Below are 14,606 nucleotides of genomic sequence, written 5' to 3'. Positions count from 1 at the left end.
CTGCAAAAGAAATTTCAGGTCTTGTACAATTTGTAAAATACATAATAACCCCAATTGCACTAAGATATGGAACTTATGATCCGTAAAGATCTTCATGATCTTCACGGGGATGAAATGGATCAGTGTCAATATTTAGTAATATATCAACCAATGGTTTTGTCTTTAAAAAATGTTTTCAAATCTTTTCGGTATAGTTTGTTTGATGTACAAGTAAACCATTAGGCATATGCTCAATTTGCAATCCAAGGCAATACTTGGTTTTTTTTTTTTTTTTTTTTAATATCTTTCATTTAAATTTTTTTAGAAGTTGAATGATTTCATAGACCTCTTTATTTGTTCATATGATGTTATGATCATTGACATAGACAACTTACAATCACATATCCGGATATTGTTTTCTTAATAAGAACACATGTTCAAATAAGATTATTTGTATACCATTTTTCTTATCAAGTAATCACTTAATCAGTTATACTATTGCATCAACCCATATAAAAATCTTTGTGATTTAATGGAATACATTTCTTTGGATTTTGCATTAGATGTTTCTGATACCTTAAACCCTTCATGGATATTCATGTATATATCACTATCAAGTGATTCATTTAAATAAGTAGTAATAACATCCATGAGATGCATTTCTAAATTTTTAGAAACTGTTAGGCTGATTAAGTATCTAAAAGTAATTGCATCCATAACAGGAGAATAAGTTTTCCTCATAATTCATTCATGGTCTTTGAGAGAAATCTTGAGTTACAAGTCTAGCTTTATCTTGTAACTTCATTTTTTCTCATTTCTTTTTCGGATAAAAATTCATTTTTTATCTCATTTGTTTCACATCTTTAAAAGTGATAACGATTGATCCGAAAACTTTTCTTTTGTTGAGCGATTCTAATTCAGCTCGTATTGCTCCTATCCATTGAGTCCAATCATGTCTATTTTGACATGCAATGCCAGATTTTGGTTCCAGATCATCATCTTTATTCATGATGTCATTGTAAGATTATATGAAAAATTAATATTTGTCATTTTGTTTCGGTTCCATAATATTGCATAATTTATTGCAATTTATGTAATTACATCGTCAATATCCTCTGCAGAAGGAATATTGATTTGTGGTTCTTCTTGAACACCTTTTTACCTCATTATCAGCTGATTTTCTTTTTCGAGGATTTTTATCTTTGGAACCAATTGGTCTCCCACGTTTCTGACGTGGCAAAGACTCAAGAGTGACATTATTGCCAGCTTTTGAAATTTCAATTTGAGCTGGAGCATTTGCTGCTGGTATATATGATTTAGTCACTCTTTTTGTATCTGTAAATGCATCGGGCAATTATTCACAAGTTCTTGCATATGCATTATTATTATTATTATTATTTTGAATTTTTTTTGTTTCGCCTTCTTTTGTGCGAGTATCAAGATACCTTAATTGATGTTCACATCATGAAACTTCATTTTATTTATTTTTTCATTTCTCCCCCTAATCTAGGGAACAATTTTTCATTAATCAGCAAAAACGTGCTGTAAAAACATCACCCGTCATAGATTCAATATATCTTATGATTGAAGATGTTTTATATCCAACATATATTTCAATCCTTCTTTGAGGAACCATTTGTTGTGGTGGTGCAATTAAAAATACATTGCACAACCAAATGTTCTAAGATGAAAAATATTTGGGTCTCGACCAAAATTAAGTTGGTAATGGAGAATATTTATGACTTGCACTTGGTTTAATGCGAATTAATGTCGCATCATGTAAATTTACATGTCCCCATATAAATATTGAGAGTTTTGTACTCATTACCAATTGTCTAGTTATTAGCTGCAAGCGTTTATCTATTGATTCAGCTAAATCAATTTTGTGTATGCACATGAGCAACTTGATGTTCAACAACAATCCCTGTAGACATATAATAATCATTAAATGCTTGAGATGTTAACTCACCAGCATTATCAAGTCTCATCCTTTTAATGGTGTAATCAGAATAATGTGTTCTCAATTTAATAATTTGTGCAAGAAACTTTGCAAATGCCATATTATGGCTTGATAACACACAAACATGAGACCATCCGCTAGATGCGTCTATTAGAACCATGAAATATCAAAATGGTCCACATGATGGATGAATTGATCTATATATATAACCTTAATTCTTTCAAGAAACATTGGTGATTCTTTCTCAATATTCTTTTCATTAATCACCATATGTGCTTTTCATTAATCACCATATGTGCTTTTCATTAATTACCATATATGTTTTTTCATTAATCACCATATGCGCTTTTAATCATATGCGCTGCGCTTTTCATCATATGCACTTTTCATCATATGCGCTTTTAATCATATGCGCTGTGCTTTTAATCATATGCGCTGCGCTTTTCATCATATGCGCTTTTCATCATATGCGCTGCGCTTTTCATCATATGCGCTGCGCTTTTCATCATATGCGCTTTTTATCATATGCGCTTTTAATCATATGCGTTACGCTTTTAATCATATGTGTTGCGCTTTTAATCATATGCGCTTTTCATCATATGCGTTTTTTTATCGTATGCGCTTTTAATCATATCCATTATGATATATATCAGAGAAACTTAACAAATTTCTCTTTGATTTGGGAGAAAACAAAGAATTGTTTATTAGAAAATTCGTACCATTTGGTAATATGAATTTTTGCCTTTTCCGTTCCTTATATCAAGTTTGCAAGACCTGATATAGTATTTATAATTCCTTCATTTGATTTAAATCAATGAAATATTTCTTAGATTTGATCATAGTGTGTATGTTACCACTATCTGCAATACATAGGTCTGTACCATTTAATTGATGTTGTATTTCAGCAGGATTCATACTAAAACTTCAAATAAGATAAGCAAATAATGAGTTATATTTCAGCAAGATAATGAAATTATATTATCTGCAAACAAGTTACAATCTGAAGTACATAAAAGATAATACTTAATAAAACATATGCATTATGGTCTAAAACTATTTATTTATGAGTGATACATAACAAGTTAGGCATCTAATATGTTAATTATATTTTACGATATAAATAGAACTATGCTGAAAATTGATAAACTTATCAAAATTTAAAGTAACAAGATAAATTTTATTGGGATGTAAACTAAGTCAAACAAGTTGGAAATCAAGTGATCATTATCACCTAACATGTCGGCATTCCATTTATATCCTAATTTCTACCCCACGATTAATATTATATCGGCCAAATTAGTTAAACCATATGCACACAACTCCTCCATAAACTTTATCATTTACTCTCAAATAAGTTACACAACACAACAAAATAATAAATAGTAAATAAAATAGTTAATCATACTTAACTTATTATATTAGTTATATTAACTCTTTTTTTTTAAATTTTTACGATCTAATCATCACTTTCTTTTTGACTTATTGTATTTGTCTTCTTATTAACTTGACTTACCATTTCATCGATATGTTTTGAGATTGATTTAGTTGCTTTGTTTATTGCAATAATAATTGTAGTTTATTTATAAATAAAAGCATAGTTCCGGTCAAGGTAAGTCTAAGCCAAATGAGTGACTTTTATATATATTTCTTAAATGTAAGTTGATATTATAAACAATTTACAATAGTTATTGCTATTCTAGTGGATCCATTGAAAATTGGATATATATATATATATATATATATATATATATATATATATATATATATATATATATATATATATATATATACTCGGTATAAATTATATATTTCGTAAAGAAATATTCATTATTTTGACCCTCCCAGTCACAAACTTTAAGTTCCGCCACTGCCTGCCACCTCACTAATTTATGAAATTAGAGGTAGTAGTTGGTCAAATATGTGATTCGGTATCCTGCTTTAATAGTAATTTTTGGGTAAACATGGACTGAAAGGAATCTAATTATTCACCAAAACTCATCCATATATATTTATTTACCATTATTATATATTCACCAAAATTTTTTGGTCACCTAAACCAAATCATAAAGTTAACGAAATAAAATATTTAAAATATCTTGATCAATAATTGATAGTCTAATCCAGATCGAATAATAACCGATCAAATTTATCAACCTTATAAACCGAGATTTTTGGTACATATCCTAAAAGCTCTGTATATTTCCACCCACATATCAATTCGTGATCTTTCAATTTATCAGTAAATCTATACGTATGTACTACTAATTTACCTCAAAGAAAACATCAAAAATACACTGACGACGACAACGATTAAACTTCCTCTTATGTTCCATAGAGGTAAACACAAGTCTAGAGACCAATATATGGAATCGGGCACGAGAAGTTTAACGTATTTATGGTGCTAATTCGGTTTTGTTTCAAAGGTATTCTTTATCCTAATTTGAAAATTAATATGTTATTAAGCTTTACAATAATATAGTGTTCACATATTTAATCGAAAGTAACCAAAACCAACCGTTAAACTCATCGTTTTGATGATGAAATAGGAAAGTTTTGAGACTTAAAATAGTAATCGTCTATCATCGAATCGAAGCAAGAAGGTTATGATTTATACCAGTAGTCCATAAAATGTTAGTATTTTTACGTTTAATCAATTAGATTACAGAAATATAATTCAGGCGGTATAACCGACCATATATAACTTAAATAACATAAATATAAATGTCAGTGAAGTTAATAAAAGTTAGATTACAGAAATATAATTCAGACGGTATAACCGACCATATTTAACTTAAATAACATAAATATAAATGTTAGTGAAGTTAATAAAAGTTAGAGTACAGAAATATAATTCAGGCGGTATAACCGACCATATTTAACTTAAATAACATAAATATAAATGTTAGTGAAGTTAATAAAAGTTAGATTACAAAAATATAATTTTACTTATGATGATAATAATATTTACCTTACTAATAAATAATAGAAGATATCGTTAAAGAATTTCTTACTTTGATTAATGACTTGTGCTTGCTTAGATAAACCTTGATTATACGGAGCATTTCGTGCTGATAACGTGTTATAATTTAAGAGTTTATAACTACCTTTAGTGGTCTGACTCTTGGCCTTGGACTACTGATATTGAAGGAGAAAGGAGAGAGTAATAAATCTTATTGAAATGAATGGTGCAAAAACTGATTACATTCGATCCTATATTTATACTATAAATTTTACTGTGCCATATTCTATTCCTATGCATGCGTAAATTCTGTATACAAAATTGACATCCACATAGCCACCTTATCTTGACTTTGTGGTATCATAACATATATAGTTTTATCTCTTCAGAAAGCTATATTATAAATGAGTTGCTAAAATGTAACACTTCAAAACATAAGTATTCATTTCTGCAAACAATGAGACAAATTTAAAAACACAAAAACTAACCCCAACCCAAGTTAAAGTTAACTGCAAGCCAATTTCCCAAATTCTGAACCATCAATACACAAACAGCTAATTAAGCCCAATTCTGACCCATTCATTGCTACAACATGATCAAGTTCATTGTAATGAAGTCATGTGTCATAGACTCTATTCAAAAAATTGAATCTCTGAGGTATCGTTTACAAAAGAATGATGTATAAAAATTTCTTGTCCAATCTTACACAAACTACCAATGCTAACTCAATTAGAGCTCGAGCTTAGAGTTACCAAACTGGCTAAATAAGATGGCCATGTCCATACCCTGTTGCATCGTAGGCACCGCAGTGTCGTATGGGCAGTCATTAGAAAACCCGGCCTTTCCAGATTTATGAACTTTCTTTATGCAGCGCTTGAACTTCTCGTGACATTTCACGTTAGTCATCCCTACACAATTCAGATTACATGAGTTGACTATAAGATTAAAGTGAAAATGCATCTTCATTAGCTGTATATCACATGTAACTCACACAAATGTGACAAAATTAATGCAGCTCACAACACATACAGTATATGGTGCCTAACAAGAGCAATCTGGGATATACCAGAATTAATCACTATATTGGACTGTACAATTAAAGAAGCTTGTTAAGTCATTTAACTGAACCCTCATATCTTTCTTTCTGTGTTTTTTTAAAATGATAGTGAATTAGATGCCATCTTATTGATTGGCACCTCTTGGTATTATCATCAGCATGAGGATTTACAATCTCTAATCATATATGCTTAGAACCATTGAGCTTATAAGATCAACCCTATGCATAAAATCGATCACATTAGCTCATATCGACTTCTTAAACGACTGGCTTAAATAGTCGACAATAAAATTGTAAGATATGTAACATTAGATGGCACCCATATACCATAGTAGTTGAGATGTACAACATTCAATTCAATCCAAGTATACGCAAGCAAACAAATGGCAACATGATTCCTAAAACGTCAGATTCTATCATTTTAGAACAATAGGCAAGCACGGTAATCGAATCAAACTTCCATTCTTACAGCCCAAATTGTTCCAAGCTCAAACCTAGTTCTATGTGCTCAACCTCAATCCACAATGTAATTAATCAATTTTAATTCCCTAACTTAACATAATTACGCCTCCATCAAACTATCCTATAATAATTATCATAAATTACCCTCAAAAACCCTAAAAGAAACAACACCAGTACAAAAACACGCAATTAAAATTAAAAGTGTAACAAAATTCAAAAACAAACCTTTTTTTTCAACACAATCATCATGAATCTGACAACAAGCATCAAGATCATCACAGGGCTTTTCACCTGGACAACCGGTCCATCCAACACCACAATACTTTCCGTACCTAATCCCAATCGCTGATTACATTATCACATAAACAAGTTAATAATTCAAACAAACTAAATTACTAAAAAATGTTTAAAAAAAGAAAAGAAGGATAAGGACATTACAGTTACAGTTTTCAGCTACGCATCTATTGCTGCATCCGACCTGTGAATTAGTATATTTTAAGTCATTAACAAATCGATTTTGATTTTGTATAAATTGCTGACGTACAGATGCATATGTGTAAGCCTAGTACCTGAGATGCATTTGAAGATCCAGCAATCGCGATGGTGACGATTGATATGAGTAATATAGAGAAATGGGTGGATGAGCTATTTCTCCAAATCATGATGTAGAGATTTAGATATAGGGAAGTTGTATCTATATATATATATGGCTTCTCTACTCTTTAAGTTTCTTGCAGGTATAATCGGTCACTTACGTGTTTCCTTTATTCTGATTGGTGGTAAAATTCACCTTCGGGTCCACAACTAAAAATTTCGAAGAAAATTAAGTTAAGATTATGATAATAACATTTTTTTTTTCCTTAAAGAAATATGACCAATAAAGGTTCACTTACGATTCTAGACTACCCGCAAAGTGGACGGTTACATTGAAATTAGTCGGTAGCAAAACTTTCGGATGGAATAACCAAATTAACGAAAAGATAAAAAGAAATTAAAATAATAAAATGAATTTGTTATAATTCAGTAGGCTTATAACTACCTTTAATGGTTATAAGAACAAAGAGAGAAAAAGAGAGAAGAAGGAGAGAAGAAATATTGATATTGATATTGATATTTCAAGAGAAATGGTGCACCTTAAATGGCTACCATACATGTCTATTTATAGCATAAAATATTACTATGCAAGAAATATAATAATAATAAAATTAACATCCAATCTAGATATTTTATAACACTCCCCCTTGGATGACAATTTTATTAGAGAATAACTAGTACTGCCTCGTTAAAAACCTTGCTAAAGAAAATCCATTGGGATAAAACTTTAGCTAAGGGAAAAAGAGTGCAGCATAGAGTTGACTCCCCAAGTAGGCAACGTCTGAGTTGTTACATCTTCTGAACATGCCTCATGTCAATATTATGAACGTGTGTTCTGAAAATAGCAGTTGGCAGTGCTTTGGTATAAAGATCAGCAGAGTTGTTGATTGAACGTATCTCATTTTAATCTGGTTGTCTTTTACGAGATCTTGAGTATATGAGAAGAATCTGAGGTTTTCATCTGAAACTGTATCATCTAAATCTTTTATGTACAAGTTTAGCCCCTGTGATTTGTCTACAGTCTCCTTCATGGTTTGCTCAAACCCTTGTTTCAATTCCTATTCCCTTGTAGTTTTTTCTGAGCCTTACCAACATACCATTCTTTTCCATCAAACTTATGACCGTTAAGACCGTCTATGGCTTTGGCGCCTCGTCAGTATTTATATTTTGTTCAGTCACTTTTGATACTCTTCTTTCATTTGTATTATGCAAGCTGCATTATCTTCATATATAGTTGTTGGTGAAGATAGTTGTTAGTCTTTTATAGCGTTCTAGTCCACAAGAATCAATAATGATTTGTGTCATTGATCTCAACCAAACACATTTTCGAGTAGTTTCATATAATGCAATCACTTCGTCATGATCTGATTATGTTGCAACAAGTGTTTATTTTAAGAACGTCATGATTTTTGTGGTACCTCCATTTAGGAATACATATCGAGTTTGAGATTTATCTTTATGAGGATTTGATAAATGACCTGCATATACATAATCAACCAAATCTTGTTTTGAAACGTTAGAATAAAATAATTTTAAATTAGCAGTTTCTCAAGGGTATCAAAATATGTGTTTATCCCATTCCAATGTCTTTTTGTAAGGGCTGAGTTGAACCTTGTCAATAAATTAACTGCAACAAAATGTCAGGTCTTGTACAATTTGTAAGATACATAACAGTCCCAATTGCACTAATATATGGAACTTCTGATCCATTAATATCTTCATGATCTTCACGGGGATGAAATGGATCAGTGTCAATATTGAGTGATCTAACAACCAATTGGCTTTATCTTTAAAAAAAAATGTTTTAAAATCTTTTCAGTATAAGTTGTTTGATGTACAAGTAGACTATTAGGCATATGCTCAATTTTCAATCCAAGGTAATACTTGGTTTTTTCAAGATTTTTTATTTCAAAATAATTCTTTAGAAGTTGAATGATTTCATAGATCTCTTTATTTGTTCATATGATGTTAAGAACATTGACATAAACAACTACGATCTCATATCCGAACATTGTTTTTATAAAACATACGTGCAAAATAAGTTTATATTTATACCCTTTTTTTTATCAAGTAGTCATTTAATCGGTTATACCACATACGTCCCGTTTGTATAAACCCACTTAGAAATCTTTGTGATTTAATGGAATATATTCCCTTGGGTTTTACATTAGATGCTTATGATACCTTAACCCTTTAGGTATATTCATATATATCACTATTAAGTGATCCATACAGATAAGTAGTAACAACATTCATGAGATGCATTTAAATAACTACCTGGTTGATTAAGTATCTAATAAGTAATTGTATCCATTACAGGAGGATAATTTTTCCTCCTAATTCATTTCTGGTCTTTGTGGGAAATATTGAGTTACAAGTCTAGTTTTGCCTTGTAACTTCATTTGCACATTTCTTTTCGGATAAAAATTCATTTGTATCCCATACGTTTCACATCTTTAAAAGTGATAACGATTGATCCGAAAACTTTTCCTTTATCGAGCGATTCTAATTCAGCTCTTATTGCTCCTTTCCATTGAGCTCAATCATGTCCATTTTGTATATTCAATGACAGATTTTAGTTCCAGATCATCATCTTTATTCATGATGTCATTGTAACATTATATGAAAATATCTCATAGAGATTTTAGTTTCATTTCGGTTCCATAATATTGCATAATTTATCGCAATTTTAGTATTTACATTTATCAATATCCTCTGCAGAAGGAATATTGATTTGTGGTTCTTCTTGAACACTTTCTCTTACCTCATTATCAGCTGATTTTCTTTTTCGAGGATTTTTATCTTCGGAACCAATTGATCTTCCACGTTTGATGCGTGGCAAAGACTCAACAGTGACATTATTGCCAGCTTTTGGAATTTCAGTTCGAGCTGGAGCATTTATCGCTGGTATATATGATTTAGTCACTTTTTTATATCTGTAAATGCATAAAGTAATTAATTTGCAAGTTCTTGCATATGCATTATTTTTGAACTTTCGTTTCACATTCTTTTGTGCGAGTTCAATATACCTTAATTGATGTTCACATCATGAAGCATCATTTTATTTTTTATTTTTATTTCTCCCCCTAATCTAGGGAACAATGTTTTATTAAAATGACAATCAGCAAAACGTGCTGTAAAAACATCACCCATCATGGGTTCAATATATCTTATGATTGAAGATGTTTTATATCCAAAATATATTATCATCTTTCTTTGAAGAACCATTTTATTGTGTTGTGGTGATACAATTGGAACATACACTGCACAACCAATGTTTTAAGGTAGAAAATATTTTGCTCTTGGCCAAAATCAAGTATTAAGTGAAAATATTTACGACTTCCACATGGTATAATGCGAATTAATGTCGCAGCATGTAAATTTACATGTCCACATATAAATATTGAGAGATTTGTACTCATTATCAATTGTCTAGTTATTAGCTGTAAGCGTTTATCTATTGATTCAGCTAAACCAATTTTGTGTATGCACATGAGCAACTGGATGTTCAACAACAATCCCTGTAGATATATAATGATCATTAAATGCTTGAGATGTTAACTCACCAGCATTATCAAGTCTCATCCTTTTAATGGTGTAATCAGAATAATGTGTTCTCAATTTAATAATTTGTGCAAGAAACTTTGCAAATGCCATATTACGGCTTGATAACATACAAATATGAGACCATCCGCTAGATGCGTCTATTAGAACCATGAAATATCAAAATGGTTCACATGATGGATGAATTGGTTCATATATCTTACCTTGAATTCTTTCAAGAAACATTTGTGATTCTTTTTCACAATATACTTTTCATTAATCACCATATGTGCTTTTCATTAATCACCATATGTGTTTTTTTTTTTTTATAAATCACCATATGTGTTTTTTTTTATCATATATCCTTTTCACCATATACGCTTTTAATCATATGCGCTGTGTTTTTCACCATATGCGCTTTTAATCATATGCGATTTTCATCATATGCGTTGTGCTTTTCATCATATGCGCTTTTTATCATATGCGATGCGCTTTTTATCATATGCGCTTTTTTATGTGAATAGTAAATTAATTAATTTCGTTTTACTATTTATATGAATTAATTTAGATTTACTATTTTGTTAATTGAGTAATATATATATACATCATATACTTGTGACTCCGAAGGCTCAAATGAATTTGACCATATAGTTATACGTTGTACCTTGCACATTAATTTTCAGTAGAAGCTTTAGATGCATATTATTTTCAGTAGAAGCTTTAGATGCACTTTTTTTTTAATCACCAAATACCACAAACACTTTGTTTGCGTTTGTTCATAGTCATCAATGAAAACCATTTTCTTTAATTTTATTTTATACAATAAAATTAACGCATCATTATTCTTTTCAAAAACAATAATCTATTGTTATTGTTCATGAAATGTCCCGTTCTTATTGATTAAAAACGTTCCATATTAATTGATTTCGTTGCGAGGTTTTGACCTCTATATGAGACGTTTTTCAAAGACTGCATTCATTTTTAAACAAACCATAACCTTTATTTCATCAATAAAGGTTTAAAAAGCTTTACGTAGATTATCAAATAATGATAATCTAAAATATCCTGTTTACACACGACCATTACATAATGGTTTACAATACAAATATGTTACAACAAAATAAGTTCCTTGAATGCAGTTTTTACACAATATCATACAAGCATGGACTCCAAATCTTGTCCTTATTTAAGTATGCGACAGCGGAAGCTCTTAATAATCACCTGAGAATAAACATGCTTAAAACGTCAACAAAAATGTTGGTGAGTTATAGGTTTAACCTATATATATCAAATCGTAACAATAGACCACAAGATTTCATATTTCAATACACATCCCATACATAGAGATAAAAATCATTCATATGGTGAACACCTGGTAACCGACAATAACAAGATGCATATATAAGAATATCCCCATCATTCCGGGACACCCTTCGGATATGATATAAATTTCGAAGTACTAAAGCATCCGGTACTTTGGATGGGGTTTGTTAGGCCCAATAGATCTATCTTTAGGATTCGCGTCAATTAGGGTGTCTGTTCCCTAATTTTTAGATTACCAGACTTAATAAAAAGGGGCATATTCGATTTCGATAATTCAACCATAGAATGTAGTTTCATGTACTTGTGTCTATTTTGTAAATCATTTATAAAACCTGCATGTATTCTCATCCCAAAAATATTAGATTTTAAAAGTGGGACTATAACTCACTTTCACAGATTTTTACTTCGTCGGGAAGTAAGACTTGGCCACTGGTTGATTCACGAACCTATAACAATATATACATATATATCAAAGTATGTTCAAAATATATTTACAACACTTTTAATATATTTTGATGTTTTAAGTTTATTAAGTCAGCTGTCCTCGTTAGTAACCTACAACTAGTTGTCCATAGTTAGATGTACAGAAATAAATCGATAAATATTATCTTGAATCAATCCACGACCCAGTGTATACGTATCTCAGTATTGATCACAACTCAAACTATATATATTTTGGAATCAACCTCAACCCTGTATAGCTAACTCCAACATTCACATATAGAGTGTCTATGGTTGTTCCGAAATATATATAGATGTGTCGACATGATAGGTCGAAACATTGTATACGTGTCTATGGTATCTCAAGATTACATAATATATAATACAAGTTGATTAAGTTATGGTTGGAATAGATTTGTTACCAATTTTCACGTAGCTAAAATGAGAAAAATTATCCAATCTTGTTTTACCCATAACTTCTTCATTTTAAATCCATTTTGAGTGAATCAAATTGCTATGGTTTCATATTGAACTCTATTTTATGAATCTAAACAAAAAAATTATAGGTTTCTAGTCGGAAAAATAAGTTACAAGTCGTTTTTGTAAAGGTAGTCATTTCAGTCGAAAGAACGACGTCTAGATGACCATTTTAGAAAACATACTTCCACTTTGAGTTTAACCATAATTTTTGGATATAGTTTCATGTTCATAATAAAAATCATTTTCTCAGAATAACAACTTTTAAATCAAAGTTTATCATAGTTTTTAATTAACTAACCCAAAACAGCCCGCGGTGTTACTACGACGGCGTAAATCCGGTTTTACGGTGTTTTTCGTGTTTCCAGGTTTTAAATCATTAAGTTAGCATATCATATAGATATAGAACATGTGTTTAGTTGATTTTAAAAGTCAAGTTAGAAGGATTAACTTTTGTTTGCGAACAAGTTTAGAATTAACTAAACTATGTTCTAGTGATTACAAGTTTAAACCTTCGAATAAGATAGCTTTATATGTATGAATCGAATGATGTTATGAACATCATTACTACCTTAAGTTCCTTGGATGAACCTACTGGAAAAGAGAAAAATGGATCTAGCTTCAATGGATCCTTGGATGGCTCAAAGTTCTTGAAGCAAAATCATGACACGAAAACAAGTTCAAGTAAGATCATCACTTGAAATAAGATTGTTATAGTTATAGAAATTGAACCAAAGTTTGAATATGATTATTACCTTGTATTAGAATGATAACCTACTGTAAGAAACAAAGATTTCTTGAGGTTGGATGATCACCTTACAAGATTGGAAGTGAGCTAGCAAACTTGAAAGTATTCTTGATTTTATGAAACTAGAACTTTTGGAATTTATGAAGAACACTTAGAACTTGAAGATAGAACTTGAGAGAGTTCAATTAGATGAAGAAAATTGAAGAATGAAAGTGTTTGTAGGTGTTTTTGGTCGTTGGTGTATGGATTAGATATAAAGGATATGTAATTTTGTTTTCATGTAAATAAGTCATGAATGATTACTCATATTTTTGTAATCTTATGAGATATTTCATGCTAGTTGCCAAATGATGGTTCCCACATGTGTTAGGTGACTCACATGGGCTGCTAAGAGCTGATCATTGGAGTGTATATACCAATAGTACAAACATCTAAAAGCTGTGTATTGTACGAGTACGAATACGGGTGCATACGAGTAGAATTGTTGATGAAACTGAACGAGAATGTAATTGTAAGCATTTTTGTTAAGTAGAAGTATTTTGATAAGTGTATTGAAGTCTTTCAAAAGTGTATAAATACATATTAAAACACTACATGTATATACATTTTAACTGAGTCGTTAAGTCATCGTTAGTCGTTACATGTAAGTGTTGTTTTGAAACCTTTAGGTTAACGATCTTGTTAAATGTTGTTAACCCAATGTTTATAATATCAAAAGAGATTTTAAATTATAATATTATCATGATATTATGATGTACGAATATCTCTTAATATGATATATATACATTAAATGTCGTTACAACGATAAACGTTACATATATGTCTCGTTTCAAAATCATTAAGTTAGTAGTCTTGTTTTTACATATGTAGTTCATTGTTAATATAATTAATGATATGTTTACTTATCATAATATCATGTTAACTATACATATAACCATATATATGTCATCATATAGTTTTTTTACAAGTTTTAACGTTCGTGAATCACCGGTCAACTTGGGTGGTCAATTGTCTATATGAAACCTATTTCAATTAATCAAGTCTTAACAAGTTTGATTGCTTA

The 14,606-nt window shown here is 30.3% G+C and overlaps 1 protein-coding gene across 1 annotated transcript; it reads right to left on the bottom strand.

The window, feature by feature from the left end:
- Positions 1–5,391: 5,391 nt before the first annotated feature.
- Positions 5,392–7,079, bottom strand: LOC139878713 (probable phospholipase A2 homolog 1). The gene is made up of 4 exons (XM_071865384.1): positions 6,987–7,079; positions 6,856–6,895; positions 6,643–6,762; positions 5,392–5,806 (listed from the first exon to the last, which is right to left on the bottom strand). Exons 1-4 carry the CDS (start codon positions 7,077–7,079, stop codon positions 5,628–5,630), a joined length of 432 nt encoding a protein of 143 aa, XP_071721485.1. The 3' UTR covers positions 5,392–5,627.
- Positions 7,080–14,606: the final 7,527 nt, after the last annotated feature.

Source organism: Rutidosis leptorrhynchoides, chromosome 1, assembly GCF_046630445.1.
Source record: "Rutidosis leptorrhynchoides isolate AG116_Rl617_1_P2 chromosome 1, CSIRO_AGI_Rlap_v1, whole genome shotgun sequence".
Lineage (NCBI taxonomy): Eukaryota > Viridiplantae > Streptophyta > Magnoliopsida > Asterales > Asteraceae > Rutidosis > Rutidosis leptorrhynchoides.
The sequence above is the reverse complement of the archived record's forward strand: the minus strand, read 5'-3'. Positions and strand labels throughout refer to the sequence as shown.

Excerpts from the sequence above, each read along its gene's own strand:
- LOC139878713 (XM_071865384.1), bottom strand. The coding sequence starts at position 7,079 with ATGATTTGGAGAAATAGCTCATCCACCCATTTCTCTATATTACTCATA. Across the intron at positions 6,896-6,986 it reads GATCTTCAAATGCATCTCAG|GTCGGATGCAGCAATAGATG; the intron begins GTACTAGGCTTA and ends ACTAATTCACAG. Across the intron at positions 6,763-6,855 it reads CGTAGCTGAAAACTGTAACT|CGATTGGGATTAGGTACGGA; the intron begins GTAATGTCCTTA and ends TAATGTAATCAG.